Genomic DNA, 19,010 nt, shown 5'->3' on the forward strand with positions numbered 1-19,010 from the left:
ACCGTTGACTTATCGGGCAAGCAATCGGATTTGCTGAAGTGACACTCTAGGTATCTCAACGTGCTGTTAATGATTAGTTAAGTGGTTGATCAGATCGGCCTCAGTTGGCGATGCCGACCCTTAGGCTTCGACTCTATTGAATCTGTTGGGGGCTGACCTCTTGGGGTCAGGTAGGCTCTCTTTTTGCCTTGGTTACTTATCAGTTTGATCCATAGACTCGGATCAGGTTAGAGCATACCACGCGTCCTACTATGGTTGGTGGTCTTATTTTAGTTTATCAGGAACATTCTTGACATTTACAATAAGAATTAGAGAATTTCTTTATTTTTAATTTGGGGGCAAATTCATAATGGTGACACTTAAGTCACAAAGAGATCATGCTGACACAATGAAACCTTAAACCTTAGACCATGTAATTTATACTTAAAACATCTAAAATCATTAAACCAACCCCACTCTCCTCTTGATCATTGGGAATTAAAATCTTTATGTAAATTATCTCATTGAGATTATAAAGATCATAAAAGAACCAAATAAAAGAAACACACAATCACTTATGCCACAAATAGATTTATGATATAGTAGTAGTAATAATAGAGAGAGAGAGAGAGAGAGAGAGAGAGAGAGAGAGAGAGAATATGTTAGAATCAAAGGCAATCCAAAGAAAGTTGCAGTACTTGTTGACTCAAGCATAGCAGACTTTTAGTACTTGTCATTGAAAAGTCTAACGAGGTTGAACCAAGTAAAAAATCCATTGCCACCTCAGCATGCACAAATTTCATTACATTTGCATCAAACAGACGAAAGAGAAGAGACAGAAGAGATTAGGGTGGTTGAACTAACCCATCCGTTGTGTTTCCATCTGGTTGTAAGAAGAGGAAGGGAAGGAAAATTGGTTTTAAAAAATAGAAATTTTTATAATCATGATTTTGTAAAATACTTCTAAGTTCTTATTATATTTGGTAACTGTATTTTTCAATGTACCAAGGGATTTGATTGTAAAATAAAATAATTTGGAGTTTAGTTACATTGGTATCCAATTTAATCCATGGTTATACATCCATTATTATATCCTTTCATTACATGCACCTACTCCAATCTAACGGTTATTGTTTTCATGGTAATTAACTTAAAGAGGTCAGTGTCTCCAAGCAAGCAGCATAGTCTACAACTCTTCACAATTTTATTTTTTGATTAATTATTTTGAGGGCATCGTCTACCTCACTTGAACAGGGAACCTTCTCCCTTAGGGATGTAATCAGAGTGACTTCGAAGCGAATTCACCAGTATCTGATTAACTGAATCCATATCTGATTAACATATTTGCTATTTGAATTTGATCTGATATCGGACGAAAATTTCATTTAAGAATTCGAATTCATATCTACCAAGGAGTCAGATATTTGAATTTGAATCTGATCATATATGATTTACACACTTTTAATCCATAAATATGAATAAAAATAGGGACAACATACTAGCGCCCAGACACAAGCGTGCGAATGACCAATGCACCACCCCCTTAGAAAGATGGAAAGGACTAGGAGTGCGCCAATCATTTTATGCACGACTGTGTCTTGGCATAGGTACACGCTACGTCCAGCGACCAGCTACCTTTCCTTTTCCCATAACAATAGTCTAAAAATAATGCACAACTATTTCTACTTTATTTTTTTGGTAGAAAACTATTTCCACTTGATGACAATATAAATAAGGGAAAAAGAACTCTGTCTGGAAGTGTGGCCTACACCAGCACTCCCATGAGTCTATTTCTTTCCTCCCCATATGAAAAGACATACATGCCCCCTTGTTCTGAAGAGGAGAGAGAGATAGACACATGAAAATGGTGACGTAAGCCACATTCCAGGACAGAACATTACTTCCCAATAATTATAAACTGTTTCAAATTTGAAAGGAAAAGGTTTTAAGCTTATAAGCTTAAGCTATCACTGAGAAAGAGAGGGGCAAAATTGTCATATCATTGTGACATATAAATGTCCTGGCGTGAAATACTCTCTCGTTAACAACGCCATTAAAGAGTAGGTGGCGCGAAAACAGCGTCCTTTATAACTGATTCCTTCCAACGTTCTAACTGAAATCCATTGTTATATAATTCTCTCTGTGATTTTAACCTGATTTCCTTTTTCAAAATCTCAGATTTCTCAGACTTCCCAGCTCTCTTGCACTTCCAAGGAGAGCTCTTATCTTCTTTCTCATCGAAAATCGAGTTTCAGCTGTTGTGATGATCTGATCTGATCTGATCTCTTGTTTCAGTTGGTCCGATTGAAGAATTATCAGTTTGATTCAAATCTGTGCCCTGTTTTTGTGATTTGGGAAACGTGGAGATGAAGGCAGAGATCTTTTGATTGGATTTTTGAGGTTTTCTTGGTGTCAATAAGTCGTGGATTTAAGAATTATCAGTTTGATTCAAATATGTGCTCTGTTTTGTGATTTGGGAAAGCGTGGACATGGATGAATAGATGAAGGCAGAGATCTTTTGATTGGATTTTTTGAGATTTTCTTGGCGTCAATAACGATAGATTTTGAGGAAATCGTGATTTTCGTCGTGTATTGAAGTGAAGGATCAAGAGGTTGTGATTTTGTGTCACGAGTTGCTCTTGCTTGGATTGCTTACGGATTTTGCCAGGGTTTATGCCTTTCTTAAGGTGAGCTCTTAATTAATTGATCGGTTGTGGTAAGACTAGTATAACAGATGATGTTGTGAGAATTCTCTGTGATTCAATCGAATTGCTTGGGTTTTTGGTGGATTTCTGAGATGGTTTGATCTGGAATTTCATGAATTCTGTACTGTTCATTAAATTTTCCTGAAAATTAGTACTGGAAATGGATTTAAAATACAATGAACGATGGAGTTATGCAACTAATCTGTAATTTTGCTTTAATTAAGTTCTTCTTCATCGATTGTTGTTCCTCGTATTTAATAATAAATCGAAGTAGTCAAAACAGAAAGATTATAAAGTTAAAATCTTTAAGAAGTATAAGAACCATGTCTAATCTTTATTTATTGAGTTATTATTGAGAAATTTGAATTCATGGGGATGGACAATCATCTCCCCAGCACGTGGAAATCGATATCCTGCTCTCCTCCCATAACCATAGAAACTAGAATCTGCAACTATAAATTTAACCTACGCATCGAACAAAAATGCACCATAACCGAGAACATTAAAATTGCAAACAAACAAGATGCTCTACTAATGCATTTTATGATTTTTAATTCAGTAAACCAACCAGGAACTTTTCCAAAATGTGGAAGAAATTAACTGCTATCTTAATTCATCTGCTTAAGCCATGGTGGATCCCAAGAGAAACCGTTGGTTTCCTTTATGATTTTATTAACCAATTCGCCGTTCACGACTGCTATTACAGAGGATCTTAAGAGGGACAGACCACAGAGGGTGAAGTGAAAACCCCATATCCAGCCCAGCCGACCACGGCACTCCCGTGGGAGGGACAAAAGGGGCGAAAAAGGAATCTGCTTATCGTACGCACCCCACACGTCTCCTATCGTACACTTGCTCCTAACTCGCTGGTCTATTGCCAGAGTTTTAAAGTCGGATTCCCCCTTAACCGAGCGATGACCGTTTAACATACGTTGTAGCCCTCTCCACTCTTTTCTGCAACACAAATCTCCAATGCTGCAGATGTATTCTGACTCATTAGGCTCTTTGTCGTGCCCTGATCTGCTTGTATTTGGGCTTCTTATCATCGAAAGAGTTAACCTGTTTGCACTGGTGGGTTGCATTGCATAGTTTGATTCTATAAACAGATCTGGGTGGCTGTAACTGTAAAGATGTGTTATTTCCAGTTATTCTCTTTATGTTTACTTTTTTTTCTTTTCCTTTTGCCTCTGTGTAATTCCTTACTTTTGATTTAAAATTTTTTTTTCCATTCGCAGCAGATTTGTTGCAGCGAAGGGGATCTTCTTTTGCGGTGTTGGGTACCATTTCTTTAAACGGGAATACATAGAAGCCTGTCATGTGGGTGTAGATTTATGAAGAACCTCTCAATGTGGTCTGAGTTGGATGGTGTGAATGGATGTTTGTGAAGCAGAGCTGGGAGTACGGAAGGGGGAAGCAGTGGAGACCACAAGACGGCCACTATTTCCATCGGAGAAGAACAATGCAGTCACTCGCAGGTCTAAAACGAGGGAAGTTACATCAAGGTACAAGGCAGGGATCACTTCGCCTTCTCTTTCCACAGCTATTGCCCCCAGGAGGTGCCCTTCTCCAAGTGTCACGCGTACTTCTGCTACATCCCCTTCATTTTCTAAGCGATCCCTATCGGCAGAGAGGAGAAGACCCGCTACACCACCATCCTCATCAAGGCCTTCCACTCCAGTTCAAGAGTCCTCTGCAGAGATGCACATATCTTCCAGAAGGCTAATGGGTGGTCGAGCGCCGGAGGGCTTGTGGCCTTCTACGATGCGGAGCCTCTCTGTCTCTTTCCAGTCGGACACATTCTCTCTTCCTATCACTAAGAGAGAAAAACCAGTCACCCAACCTTCTTCCGACCATACATTGAAGCCTTCGGCCAATGTAGCACATAAGCAGGCCGAAACACATGCCGTCCGGAAGGCAACGCCTGAGAGGAAGAGGACTCCTCTTAGAGGGAAGAACACCTCCGACCAATCAGAGAATTCGAGGCCTGTGGATAATTCATCAACCAGAGTAGTAGATCAACAACTGTGGCCTGGCAGAACAGGTGGGAAGGTGTCTGCTGGTGCTTTAACAAGAAGTGTGGATCTAACAGAGAAGAGCAGCAAAGCTGCTTCATTACCCTTTCCAGTAACAGGGGTTTCTCCCCGGAGGAGAGCATCAGTGTCTGATGGTTTGAGTAGACCCCTAGAAAAGTCTGTTAGTGATACCCCAAGGCGACTGTCATTTGATTTGAGTGGGAGAATGGAGATTGAGATGTATTCTGGCATTTCTTCAAGTTCAGCAGAAAGAACTTCATCATTTACTCGTTCCAGGAGGACCCAGTCATTGCCTATTCCTGTTTCCCTTCGTCTTCCTTCACCAAGCAGCGCGCCAGTACCGTCATCCACCACGTCTAGAGCAATGCTCAGCCCATCTAGGTCAAGGCCATCAAGCCCTTGTCCTTCGGTTAGCTCCTTGACAAGTCGATGTAGCAATTCGTCATCTGTTCTCAGCTTTATTGCTGATGTCAGAAAAGGAAAGAAAGCAATGAACCACATTGAAGATGCTCATCAGCTGCGGCTTCTGTACAATAGACATTTGCAGTGGCGCTTTGCCAATGCCCGGGCAGATACAGCATTGTGTATCCAGAAAATGACAGCCGAGGTAGGTTCCTTACAATTTTTCCCCTATCGTTGTAGAAATCTCTGCATTTTTCTTGTGGCCCCATATTTTGGATCAATTGTACTATGTCAACTCCCCCTTTTCACTACTTTGCCATGCTGTGCTCCTGGTGAGACAATACATCTGTTGCATGTGGCTTACAGGCTTTTATTTGACCCAGAGTCATCTTAATGACTACTACCTCTGGATTGCTTATCATTGTCTAAATGCATCTTCCCTTGTTCCTGAATGTGTTTTTGGAGGTTAGAACTATCAACCAGATGCTGTCTTCTCTAGATAAGAAAACTCTAACAACAAAATCCTTGGAGAAGGTTTTGTTGGGGTTGGGAAACAACCTTCTCTTTGCGATGTGAGCAACTCACAAAACTGGTATGCGCAAGATCAACAAGAATAAACAAAAGAAAAGAAAAAGAAAACAATCACACAAGAGACAAGAGATTTACGTGGTTCGACAATACTGCCTACATCCACTGAGTGATCGATCTTCCACTAAGAACAAAGAGAAGAAAAAAATAATAGTACAACTCTTGCGATTTGATACTCAAACCCAAGTTCCTTGTACACCCTTTCTCTCTTTCCTCTTCTCACTTGGACACTCACTCACCTCCTCTTTCACCCTTAGTGTCTCTACACATTTTTTCTCTTTACTTTATTCTTCTTGGCCTTTTCTCTCTCCTTAGAGAAAACCCACTAATTCTCTTTCCTCTAACTTGTTGAAGAAGATTTGACTTTCTCTCTCCTTAGAGAAAGCTCATTCACACTTCTTCCAAAGAGACTCCTGGAAGACTCCACCAAGCATAATATCTTCAATCACCAAACCACGTCCACTTTCTTGGAAGTTCCAACATAGTTGAAGACTCAACTCCTCCATTTACTAGAAGACTCCACCTCCTGAAGACTTCACCTTTTTGAAAACTCCAACACCTGAAGAATCTTCACCTAACATTCAAATGGATGACAAAAAATTAGACCTTTGAACTAACCCATCAATCGGTTTAGATAAAAGCCAACCAAAAAACCCAACAGGTTTCAGTATAACAAATATATATATTTTTTGGGTGGTTTAATTATCTTCTTATTAAATAAAGATCTCAGAGCTTGGAGGATAACTAGCTTTATTAAGAGCTTTTACAATTATAGAGCCCATCCAATTGCTGTTGATGTCCAGGTCCTCGTAACCTTAGTGTGCAAATGATCTGATCTGTGCTGGTAACTAGATAGTGGCTGTATTGATTGGCGTTTTCTTGCATTGTGAGTCATGTCCTAATGCTTCACAAAGTATGGGATCCAGATGGTTTAGCTCCCCCAGACATTAAGATAAATCATCTAAAATGAGTAGCAAGCTGGGTAGCTTGGTCTCCGAAGAACTAGAAACCATCCTCTCTATCTATCCAAGGGATGGAAAGGCAGAGGCCTTTGGGGTCCCCTCCAGTCAAAAATTGGGGCTTCACACCGGGTTTGATCATTTCTCACCTGGCATTCTATGCCCTCACAGAGTTCGGTATACGTTCGACCCACTTAAGAATTTTTGGGCCAATAGTGATTTGGATTGATTTGAGAAGGCTGTAGGTCCTTACCTACCGTCGCGTGTATCTATAAGTGTCTGTTCTCATCATAAGTTTCCCTGCTCATTAAAATAAAATGATTTTTATTTCCTTTTCTAGTACATGAGATCTCTCAAAGAAGAACCTAGATTGTAATTCGTTGACATTGAGAACTTGTGGTACCTTTTTCCTTCATATATTTCTTGGTTATTTTTTCTTAGTAGCATTCCTATTGAGAGCAAATTTGGATATGCCATGTAGCAATTCCTTTTTGGTGGCAATATATTCTTGTAGTGGTTAAATGTTCGCAAAGTGCAGGGTGTAATGTTGTACTGTAAACATGTCCAAGCAGAAAACTCTTTTTAATGTGTGGGGAACTACTTCAGAATTACGGGATTCTGTCACCGTGAAAAGGATAAACTTTCAACAGTTGAGGCAAGAGCTGAAGCTTAACTCTGTTCTGAATGAACAAGTAAGGTCTCTACTTCACTACTGTGTTAATCTTTTTCTTTTACTTTCCTTTCTTCCACCCCTCCCTTTTTGGAGGGGGTGTTTAGGGTGCTTACAGGACAATAAAAAATGATATTTTATTACCAATGTTAATTGAAAGGACAAAGGGGAAAAAGAAGTGTCAAAAGACTAAAACAACCTTTTCTTTTTTTGCGGGGCATTGGAGATTCCTAGTAATGAATTAACTGAGTTTCCATGGAAAAGGGGGCACAAACCGCAACTAGTAATAAATTAAAAAGTACTAGCAAGATCATATGGAATTCCTGAACCCATTTGAAAATATATTTGGCAACTCCTAATGAAATTCATGTTGGAGTTTGCTTTGTCACATTGTCATTAATAATAGGAAATACATGGGCTACTTTTCTTGGCATTCCAATATTCAGATGTTGACACCATAATCCATTAGTTTTTTAGTTGCTTAGTTGCTTGAAATATGTCATATTTTAAACATTTGGTGTAACAATGATTATTGCAGATGGCCTACCTTGATGATTGGGTTGTACTGGAACGAGATCATCTTTGTTCTTTAGCTGGGGCAACTGAAGCTTTAGAGGCTTGTACTCTCCGGATTCCAGTTTCTGGTGGTGCAAGGGTATGCTCTGTGATAAGTTCATCAAATATGAAATGTAGAGTTTAAAATATTTGGATCTTTTATTAATTTGTACCTTTACAGGCTAATATCATCACCGTAAAGGAAGCTATTTGTTCAGCCCTTGATGTGATGCAGGCAATGGGTTCCTCCATATGTTCTTTGCTATCAAGGGTGGGTCATATTCCACTTAGTATTCATTAATTTATGCAATTACATTTGTTCTGCTTTTGTTCTGTCTTCTTTTCTTCTAAGCCTGGGCTAGATCTTTTGCTTGTATATGCATCTTTAAATGTATCAGCAATGTATTAGGTTTCTCTAACTGGTTGAAATTTAATGTTTTGAGGGAAAATGATCCACATGTCAGTGGCGTGATGCATCTCGCATTGACACTTTCTCTCTCCTCCCTAACACTCTCCCCCTGGGTGGAATACGAACTGTGGGCTCACTCTCTCCCGCACTTCCATTGGTTGAGCATGAGATTCCATTACATGCTGGCGGCGTGGTGATCCCCTCCCTCAACGTTTGCCACTTTTTTATTGAATTGGAGTTTGCTTTTTCTCGTCTCCTGAAAACCATGTCAGTCTTTCAATATGTTTGTGCTTGTGGAAAGTTACGTATAGACATTCTGAAAAGCTAGGCAGGTTATCAGGATTCAGGAGGACCAATATAATAAGACTAGCCGAGACTCCTAATTTTTGCTGAGTTATTAGATCAGTTTCTTCAGTTTTCTCTTCTATACATTCTGATAATTAAAAAGGAAAATCACATTTTTTACTGGTTCTTTTATATTTTTTCTTGTAGGCTTAGGATTCCACTTATCTATTTCTTTGTAGGAATATGACTCAACATCCGATTCCTTGGGTAATTAGGATTTCCATTCCTAGTACAATTACAATTGTGGAAGTTTTCTCCTACATCACATCTCCTAGAAGCTTTTAAGTACAGTCTTTTTCGATCTATCTATGAAGACAAATAAAGACATTACAGTGTTTAACTGTAGTTTTCTATCCATTAGTCTTCTCACCATTCTGGTATTTCCTTCAAAGTATTTTTTCTATCCTTTTCTTAAGGAATGGTTTCTGTGGGACAATAGATTTTTCATACACTAACTTGAGCAACGCATGGTAGTTGAAAGCATGCTTGCATCTCCCAGCCATGCATTTAGCCTAGAAAGCTCATATTGCCATGGGAAAATAGAATAGCATTTACTAACTAAAACTAATACTCTTCCAACTTTCTGTTTTCTCGATGAAGACAAGCTTCAATGAGCTCCCTGATTTACAGAAAATAAGCCTTACAGAAATGAGAAAACTAGGTCGAGTTGAGCTGGAATGGAGAAAATTTCTTAATTTCCTATTTCTAAATAAGATAAGCTGAAACTAACTCCAGTTAAACACGAACGATCAGAAAATATTTTAATCTATCCAGAACAATTTTTATTTCCTATTTATAAATTAGATAAAATAAAACTATTCACGTTCAGCACGAATGAGTAAAAACAATGGATTGATTAAGTTGGTAAGCTTGGAAGTGAGATGTGAGTGGCATCTCAACATGTAGTGATGTTTCGTACATTACTTGAATGAACTTGTCTTGGTAACATTTGGAGTCAGATAATCAGTCTCACTTGTAGGCCTGAGCTTCATCTGTTAGTCAACCAATTATCTGGCTATCTGGTCTTAAGAAGTGAGAATCTAAATAGGCTCTGAATCACAAACACCCAATTCAATCCATTCATCAGCTGGGTTGTGAGCGATTCCAGCCCAAATCGGGGAACACCAAAGTCAGATTAGCATTGTTTGTTGGATAATTTGAGGAAGGGTCGGATTAGCAAGCAACTTGCAAAGCATTGCTCAACCTGTTAGAGATCCATTTCTTATTTGGGTTTGTATTCTCTGACACAAATCCCAGAGAAAAAGGAAGTTAGATCAAGGATGTGTATTACAACTCCCTACATTCACTTTATTTCACATAAGACCTTCCTATATTTTGTGATTCTAATTGGTATATGGCACATGTAGCAGGGAGATTCATGCATGCATAGTCCATAATGTTTGGATGCGAGCATAGTCATGCCTCTGACTGGTGGCTCTACTTTCTTCAATGCTCATAAGAACTTCAATAGAGCAAGTTAGCCAGTGTTTTTTATCTGGCCCCATAGCCACAATATTGTTTGCATCATTACATTTTTTTTGGAGGTCATGTGATAGTTTTAGTCGTGTTATTTTAATTTAATACACCAGATGATGGGCTCTGAATCCTATCCATTTTTCATCGCAGGTGGAGGGGATTAACCACCTAGTTTCTGAACTTGCTAATGTAGCAGCTCAGGAGAGAAATGTGCTTGACGAGTGCAGAGATCTTTTGGCATCAACAGCAGCAATGCAGGTAGAGAACTAAGATCTGTACAGGGGCACATGATACATGGATTAATACTTCTCCTATCATTGCTATTTAAGCTGTTGGGGTGTGATTGGCTGAATGAACACAAACAAAAGATCAAAAGATTAGTACAATTTACTGACACCATCATATTAAATGCTCTGTGCTCATCATTAGAAACAAAAATTGCTTTGCCACTTATTACTTGAGCTTATTTATAGAAAACAATACTGTCCTTTCCCTTTAAAAAAAAACTTCCAAAGCTAACCCATGGGTTCAAAGAAACCGGAAGCATCCAAGCACATATTCTCTGACCTAAAAGTAGAGGGACAATTATTATTAAACCCCAAAATCAAGCAAGGACAGCATAAAATTTAAAGTAATTCTTGGGACTTCCTCTTGAATAATGTTTAGAAAGTGTTCCTAATGTAGCTCAGTCACAAGTGATAACCAGTCCACAAGATAATCACAAACTTCAGGTTCAGCAACGATAAATATCTCGATATGTTCTCAGATTTGCAGGAAATTTCAGAACAATTAAATAAAAAACAAGAAATTGAAGAAGGGAAGAAGAAGATAGGGTAGTCTCTCTAAGACTCAAGTCTCTCACCACAGCCTCTCAAAGTATTTTGGTCTCTCACCAATGGCATCTCACCATACTCTCTCACAGAGCAAAACACAAAGCTATGTTTATGTTTTTTTCTCAATCTCATTGATTCAAATTCGTGTACAAGGTTGTAGCCCTTTATAAACTTATATAGAAGACTCAAAATCAGACTCAAACAGTAAAAAGGAAAGGCTTAACCCAATCCTTAACTAATAAGGTAACATAAATTGACTAGGAAACTAAAATAATGAAAGAAACTGACTCAAAACAGGACCCTAACTAAACTAATGATGTAAATCCTGTTTTCCTATTTTCTACCCATATTTTATGCATGGGATCAAAAGCCCAACACCTACATAATTGTTGGAACTGGTTACTCTAAACACCACTTATCGCAAAGGCCCAATTTTACCAAAATTGCTTCAAGGAAGCTCTACTCGATCTGATCATAAGCTTTCCTCATATCTAACTTGAAGACTGCTAAGTGACTCTTTCCTCTCTTCATGTGGTGAAACACTTCACGGGCTATAAGGATATTTTCCGAAATGCTTTGCCCTTCAACAATGCATTCGGCTCAGGAGCTACTCTTTGGTCCAAGAATTTTTTTAGCCTTCTCGCCAGAACTTTTTAGAAGATTCTGTGTAGCACATAACAAAGACTAATTGGCATGAAATGATTCACTGACTCTGCCACTTTTCCTTTAGGGTTTGGGAGTAGGTGTATATGATTGAGGTCTTGAAGATGGAATCCTGACTCAAGAAAAGACTTAATTGCTAGGCAAACATCTCGACCTACTGTGTCCCAATATGATTGGAAGAATGTTGGAGACATACCATCCGTATCCGGTGCTTTCAGAGGCTTCATAGTAAAGAGAATCACCTTCACTTCCTTTAGGGATTAGGAGTAGGTGTCTATGATTGAGGTCTTGAAGATGGAATCCTGACTCAAGAAAAGACTTAATTGCTCGGCAAACATCTGGACCTACTGTGTCCCAAAATGATTGGAAGAATGTTGGAGACATACCATCCATATCCGGTGCTTTCAGAGGCTTCATAGTAAAGAGAATCACCTTCACTTCATCATCAGAGGCTGGCAAACACAGTTCATTGTTCATACTCTCACTAAACTTTAGTGAGAAAAACTGCAGGGCTTGACCAACATGATGGGGTCCTTCTGATATATACAAGCTCTAGAATTTTTTGAAAATTTCTACATCAATATCCTCTTCTTTCTCTAACCATCTTCCGTTCTCTGCTTTAAGTTTGAAAATTTTATTGCGGCTCCTTCTCTAAAGAGTTGTGGAGTGGAAAAAACTGGTGTTTCTATTTACACACTGCGACCAGTGTATGCGACCTCATCATCCACATTGGAGCAGAGTTTCGCTTCCATACAGCCATATAGGATCTAGCAATCATTAATTTTTATGCACTCCAAACATGGGAGATCCATCCCTCGCTTCTCAACTGTCTTTTGTTGTTTCATTACACCCCAGAAGATACCTCCATCTTGCCTAAATCTAAACAGTTTCTTCCCTTTTGGTTGTAGGGGACTAAAAGTGTGACTGTCATTAGGCAATGGTCCAAGCCACAAGCCGGTGGTTCATAACCAACGCATGCATCAGGGAATTTCCTCCTCCAGCTGGGGAGCACAAAGGCCTATTCAGATGCTCTCGAATTATCCTCCATTCCATCTCCTATTTGACCAAGTATAAAATAAACCACTAGAAAGCATATCCATTAAAACACATTCAACTGTCAGTTGGGCACACCATGCAATTAGAACTTAAATCAGGTGCAATACAGATTCTTCAGCCAAATCCAGTTCAACTTGTCAGTTGGGTGCACCATGCAATTGCAACATAATTGGTAAATTAAAATAAAGAAGTCTGTAACCTGGTGCAAGTCCTGCTCCAGCGCAGGGTCCCAGAAGGGGTTGATCAGGATCAGTCCCAACTCTCACCATATTTGCACAAAGTGGCTGCCCTTAGATTGAATCCATGTCTTCATGCTGGCAATCTGAGCCTTTTGCATTGCACCAAGCAATGGCCCTTAGAAGATTAAATTAAGGAGGTATTAAAATAGATATATAGATTGGTTTTTTATGACCTGAAACCTACATGAGTTTACTTTTGTGAACCTTGACCAAATAACCAATCAGCACTTGACAAATCCCCCCCTCCCCCCTCAAAAAATTTTTTTTTGGGGGGGGGGGGGGAGGGGTGAGGGAGTGCTCCATTTGACCTCTATTTGACCTCCATTTCAATACTTGCCACCGGCAAGAAGGCTGCTCCATTTCAATCCCTGTTCCAAAGTAAAGCTTCTGGGACTTAGAGATTCAGCCAGTGAGCTCACTCAGTAGCATATACAGGATTGTTCTTAACGGGTTTTCTTTTCTTTTTTCTTTTAAGAACATTAAGGTTTCAGGCTTTGTGATTTCTTTGACAGTATACCATTAAAGAGCCAGGTGTTCTGTAAGACCATGTAAATTGAAATTAATTTTGAAAGGCATTGTAATGTAGTCCTAGGTAGGAGTAATCCCACTAGGAGCCAGGGTAATGGGGTCACACACAAAGGCTGGCCAATTGGGTTAGGGTTTACTAATTTAGGGCAAAACTAGGGTTAAGTTAGGTTTAGGTTAGGGTTATCTTATATGGTAATGATAGGCAGGTGTAGGGAAGTCTAATGGTATAGGTTTTATGATGTTTGAGTGAATGGAAGTAGGTTAGATGAGTTGGACAGCAAGATAAGGTTATTGGAGACAATTCCTAGTGGAGGTAGGAGTAGAGGATTCTAGGGTTTAGGGTGGTGGGGGTTTGATGAAACTTGGATCGAGTGTCAATAATGATGTAAGGGATGTATGCTGAAAGTTTGGTTTGAAACTAATGGACAGATTTGAAGTTATGGAGGAATCCTAGTTAGGGTAGGAGTGAGAAGAAGAAGATTTAAACAAAGTTCAGATTCAAACTTACTGGATTTGAAGAGATCTTCAGTGGCAGCAGCTTTGAAGATGAACAATGGGGTCTTCCGATCTACAAGATGCAAAGAGATAAGTAGCAGCCCTCCCGATCTTCACGATGCAAGGAGTCGATTGGAGATCTACCAATCCCTTCACCTTGATATTACTCACAAGGCAACCTTGATATTACTCACAAGGCACACTCACGATGGAGCAAAGGCAACAACAAAGGCAGCAAGCATAAAGCTAAGTTTTATTAATCAAAATTCGTATTCAATGCTAGTCTCCCTTACAAACTTATATAGAAGACTCAAAAATAGACTTAGACACTAAAAAGGAATGGCCTAACCATATCCCTAACCTATTAGGTAACTTAAACTGACTAGGAAACTAGAATACTAAAGGAAATAGATTCAAAACATGGCTGGACTTATAGAGTCCTAATCCAGCCCAACTTACATCACATGACCACTTAAGTTGTCACATGACCACTTAACCAAGTCACATGATCACTTAAATTGAACCAATTGGATGCAACCAATTTGAACCAGTTCAATTAAAAAGCATAAAAATAAACTAAGTATTGGGCTAATCCCGTATGCAACCTATGTACCCTTAGTTTAGGCTCATTAAAGTGGCCTAATACATAGAAAACCCTTGGGAACAAAGGCCCAACACGTATATAACCCAACCCTAGGCCTATTTCTAAAGAAATAAGCCAATTTCTATGATGAACCTGCATAAACTCTCCCTAACTTGAAAAAATTCGTCCTTGAATTTTGCAGTGATGGGGGGAATCAACATGTGATCAGCAGCTTTGACCATACCCAAACAAAATTCCGATGAGGCAGGAACATTGGGGATAAAGTCTTCAATGCGTGGAGCTTGCTCTTCGAAGAACCATGGTGGCATAACAAACTCTATGTGTTCTTTCTTTGAATCAGCAGCAACTGTCAATGTCTCGTCCATAGAGCCTTCAGTGTTAGTAACCTTCTCATCTAATGCATGAGACACAAGCTCCACCTCTTCAAGAACAGCATCTTGATGGTCATTGTTTTCCTTTAGAATACTCTCAATCAACTTTTCATCTTCTACTGTTTCATCTTTGTCTACTTTGTTCTCTTTAATGTATACCTCTTCAGTAGAATCTTCTACACGTTGAACTTCCATCTTTGAAGCTTCAAACATGGTCTCTTCTTTTTCGTCACAATTCATTGTTACTTCATCTTTATCTTCAACTTCCTTTGGCAATGAAAATTTGTATTCTCTATACCTTTCTTCCCTGTGCCTTCTATGAGGTCGGTGAACTTGAGAGTGTAATTGATATATGTCCTTTTCCATTGGTATGTTGTTGTTCCTTACTGGAGTAGTTTGGTGTTGCTCAATTCGCTGCAACGTTTGACTTATAGCCCTTTGACCAGCATGAAACTGCTGAAGCATGTCTAGAATTTTGTTCAAAGAGTCGATAGAGACAGAGGTAATGGGCTGGCCATGCTCATCCATGGCTCTGATACCAATTAATGTAGTCTTAGGTAGGAGTAATCCGACTAGGAGTTAGGGTAATGGAGTCACACACAAAGGTGACCGATTGGGTTAGGGTTTACTAATTTAGGGCAAAACTAGGTTAAGTTAGGTTTAGGTTAGGGTTATCTTATATGGTAATGATAGGCAGGTGTAGGGAAGTCTAATGGTATAGGTTTTATGATGTTTGAGTGAATGGAAGTAGATTAGATGAGTTGGACAGCAACATAAGGTTGTTGGAGACAATTCCTAGTGGAGGTAGGAGTAGAGGATTCTAGGGTTTAGGGTGGTGGGGGTTTGATAAAACTTGGATCGAGTGTCAATAATGATGTGAGGGGTGTTTGCTGAAAGTTTGGTTTGAAACTAATGGACAGATTTGAAGTTATGGAGGAATCCTAGTTAAGGTAGGAGTGAGAAGAAGAAGGTTTAAACAAAGTTCAGATTCAAACTTACTGGATTTGAAGAGATCTTCAGTGGCAACAGCTTTGAAGATGAACAATGGGGTCTCCCGATCTACAAGATGCAAGGAGATAAGTAGCAGCCCTCCCGATCTTCACAATGCAAGGAGTCGATTGGAGATCCACCAATCCCTTCACCTTGATATTACTCACAAGGCAACCTTGATATTACTCGTAAGACACACTCATAATGGAGCAAAGGCAGCAAGTATAAAGCTAAGTTTTATTAATCAAAATTCGTATTCAATGCTGGCCTCCCTTACAAACTTATATAGAAGACTCAAAAATAGACTTAGATACTAAAAAAGAATGGCCTAACCCTATCCCTAACCTATTAGATAACTTAAACTGACTAGGAAACTAAAATACTAAAGGAAATAGACTCAAAACATGGCTGGACTTATAGAGTCCTAATCCAGCCCAACTTACATCACATGACCATTTAAGTTGTCACATGACCACTTAACCAAGTCACATGATCACTTAAATTGAACCAATTAGATGCAACCAATTTGAACCGGTTCAATTAAAAACATAAAAATAAACTAAATATTGGGCTAATCTCGTATGCAACCTATGTACCCTTAGTTTAGGCTCATTAGAGTGGCCTAATACATAGAAAACCCTTGGGAACAAAGGCCCAATACATATATAACCCAACCCTAGGCCTATTTCTAAAGAAATAAGCCAATTTCTATGATGAACCTGCATCAGATTGAAGGCTGCTCCATTTCCATCCCTGTTCCGAAGTAAAGCTTCTGAGACTTAGAGATTCAGCCAGTGAGCTCACTCAGTAACATATACAGGATTGTTCTTAACTGGTTTTCTTTTCTTTTTTCTTTTAAGAACATTAAGGTTTCAGGCTTTGTGTTTTCTTTGACACTGAACCATTAAAGAGTCAGGTGTTGTGTAAGACCATGTGAACTGAAACAAATTTTGGAAGGTGTTGAATCTTGGAATGGGAATTTGGATTATGGGAGTTTTTGCATTACTTTGATTATATCCTTCATTCTTATGTCATTAGTGTTGTCTTAGCCTCTTAGGAGCTATTATAAATTATAATGTGTTTAATTTCCTATGACTCTGGAACTTTTAAGAGTTGTTATGATCTCACATTTTAGTTTATATGGTTATTTTATGAGATTTCCTTTTCTCAATTCTAGAAAAGAAGTCATTCTGGATGAATTCCTTTTTCTCCTCCGCAAAATTCTATTAATGACAATGATGTCTCATCTAAGTTGAGTATTTACAGAAATCTCTTTTGGAGATGCCAGAAGCAGTGTTCTTTTTTTTTAAGTAACAAAATTGTATTAGGCCCTTATCCTTGCATCATGCTTCAAGATGTGAAATTTAGGGAATATTTGGGAGATCTGTTTGTCTCTCTCCCCCCCCTCCCCCCAATGGGCACCTTTTCTCTGTATATACATGTGATGTACAATTAAATTGGAAATTAGAACATCGGAAGAATTTTCACTTGGTCCTTCTCCATACACTCACTTGACACTTGGAGTTGCATCATGCATCTGGATTTCTTTCTAGTTTTTGTTCCATAACTTTCTTGCATCTTTGGGGTCAGCACCAGCTTGTGATAAAACTGCCTTTGCCTCTAACAACCAACTCCTACCCAAACTCTTTTAACAATGTGCAAATAGGGGGGGGGGGGGGGACAGATCCTTGGTTCAAAGTTGAGGACTAGGGAGCAACTGTTTCTAAATCAGGCACATCTCTCTTGAGACCATCTTGTGTGGGTTTCCTTTGAACCGACAGATTACCAATCCCCTTCTTTTTTAGATGTGTAGGAGTGTGTTCGGCATAACTCTTTAGATCTTCACAATTGTACAAATTCATTTGATGTGTGAATATGCAAACCAAACCCATCATGATAAACAGGGAATGGTTATTTAAGATATCTGGGGTACACTTAGGGAATGCTATACCATATTCTAAAAGGAACATAATATTAAATATGTGGAAACTGCAATACATTCTAGTGATGCTACTGCTTTCACCTTGAAGGGGAGGATAGAAAGTTCTTGAAGGCTCACTTTTTCAAGCAAATTGGGGAGTTAGCCCCAAACACAACCAACTCATTTTATCTTTGGGGGGGGGGGGGGGGAGAGAGGAAGAGACCAACTCAGTCCGCTTGTTCTGTGGTCAGCTGGTAGGCATCCTCTCTGGGGAGAAATTCTAAGTGCATTAACTTAGTGATATATCTAGTTGCTAATATATTCTACTCTTCAGTCATTGTTTTTGCTCTTTGTCCTCTTGAGCCACTTCTGATTCTCTGAGCTAGTGATTGCTGATAAAAGGAATTTGCATGTTGTGAAGCCTTCAGATATTAACTAGAAAAGGAAATGTCAATGTATCGATTAATACTGTACTGCATAATTTCAAAATCTGGCCAGTGGAAAAAATTCTGGACTGTAAATACATAACTAGATGATCTGTTCTAATGGTAACGATATGGTTATCTGCAATCTATATGAACGAGCATGCAAGCCATATGCTACATGTTAAGTACTCTGAAGATCTGATCATTTTTTGCTTCAAACAGATGGAGGAAAACAGCCTCAGGATACATCTCATACAACTGAAACAAGCTTTGCATAAAGGGGAGCAACCACTCTTGGCAGTTAGAACACTTGTGTGACCTCTCCAAATGGCTAACAATTTACTGCTTTCCACTATATTGTAAAAGATAGCGACATGCCTGCTCATCTCCCAGTGAGTGTAAATTGGTTTTTTCCTTTGGTGGAAAATTTTATATATTTTTTTTCTCCTTTTTTTTTTTAACAAGGGGCTTTGAGCTCTCTTCTTTCACCCTGTAATTTTTGTATCACCCAAGTGAAAAGAAAATGCAGAAGGAAACAGAGGTTGGAAAATCAATGCACAAGTTCAGAATATTAGTGAAGAGTTTCAATATTGCATTTATCACCAAAGATTTGCCTCCTACAACACAGTTGGGGACATGCATTTTGTGTTTTCAGCTTTACTTCATTCCTTCAGCTGTTTGTGTTCTTTTTTATTTTTTAACCAGTGAAATACTTTTATCTAAAACTTGAAAAGCTTATCAGACATGCAGAATGAAAAGAGTCC

The 19,010-nt window shown here is 38.9% G+C and overlaps 1 protein-coding gene across 1 annotated transcript; it reads left to right on the plus strand.

Moving 5' to 3' along the window:
• The first annotated feature begins 2,594 nt into the window (after positions 1-2,594).
• On the plus strand, positions 2,595-18,800 carry LOC122655911 (AUGMIN subunit 8-like). Its single transcript, XM_043850292.1, is given in 8 exon segments — positions 2,595-2,666; positions 3,920-4,057; positions 4,059-5,324; positions 7,239-7,358; positions 7,875-7,991; positions 8,073-8,162; positions 10,272-10,379; positions 18,469-18,800. Coding segments are annotated over 7 exon segments (1,839 nt in total). The 5' UTR covers positions 2,595-2,666; positions 3,920-4,015; the 3' UTR covers positions 18,565-18,800.
• The last annotated feature ends 210 nt before the right edge of the window (positions 18,801-19,010 follow it).

The sequence above is a fragment of the Telopea speciosissima genome, chromosome 3 (genome assembly GCF_018873765.1).
Source record: "Telopea speciosissima isolate NSW1024214 ecotype Mountain lineage chromosome 3, Tspe_v1, whole genome shotgun sequence".
NCBI lineage: Eukaryota > Viridiplantae > Streptophyta > Magnoliopsida > Proteales > Proteaceae > Telopea > Telopea speciosissima.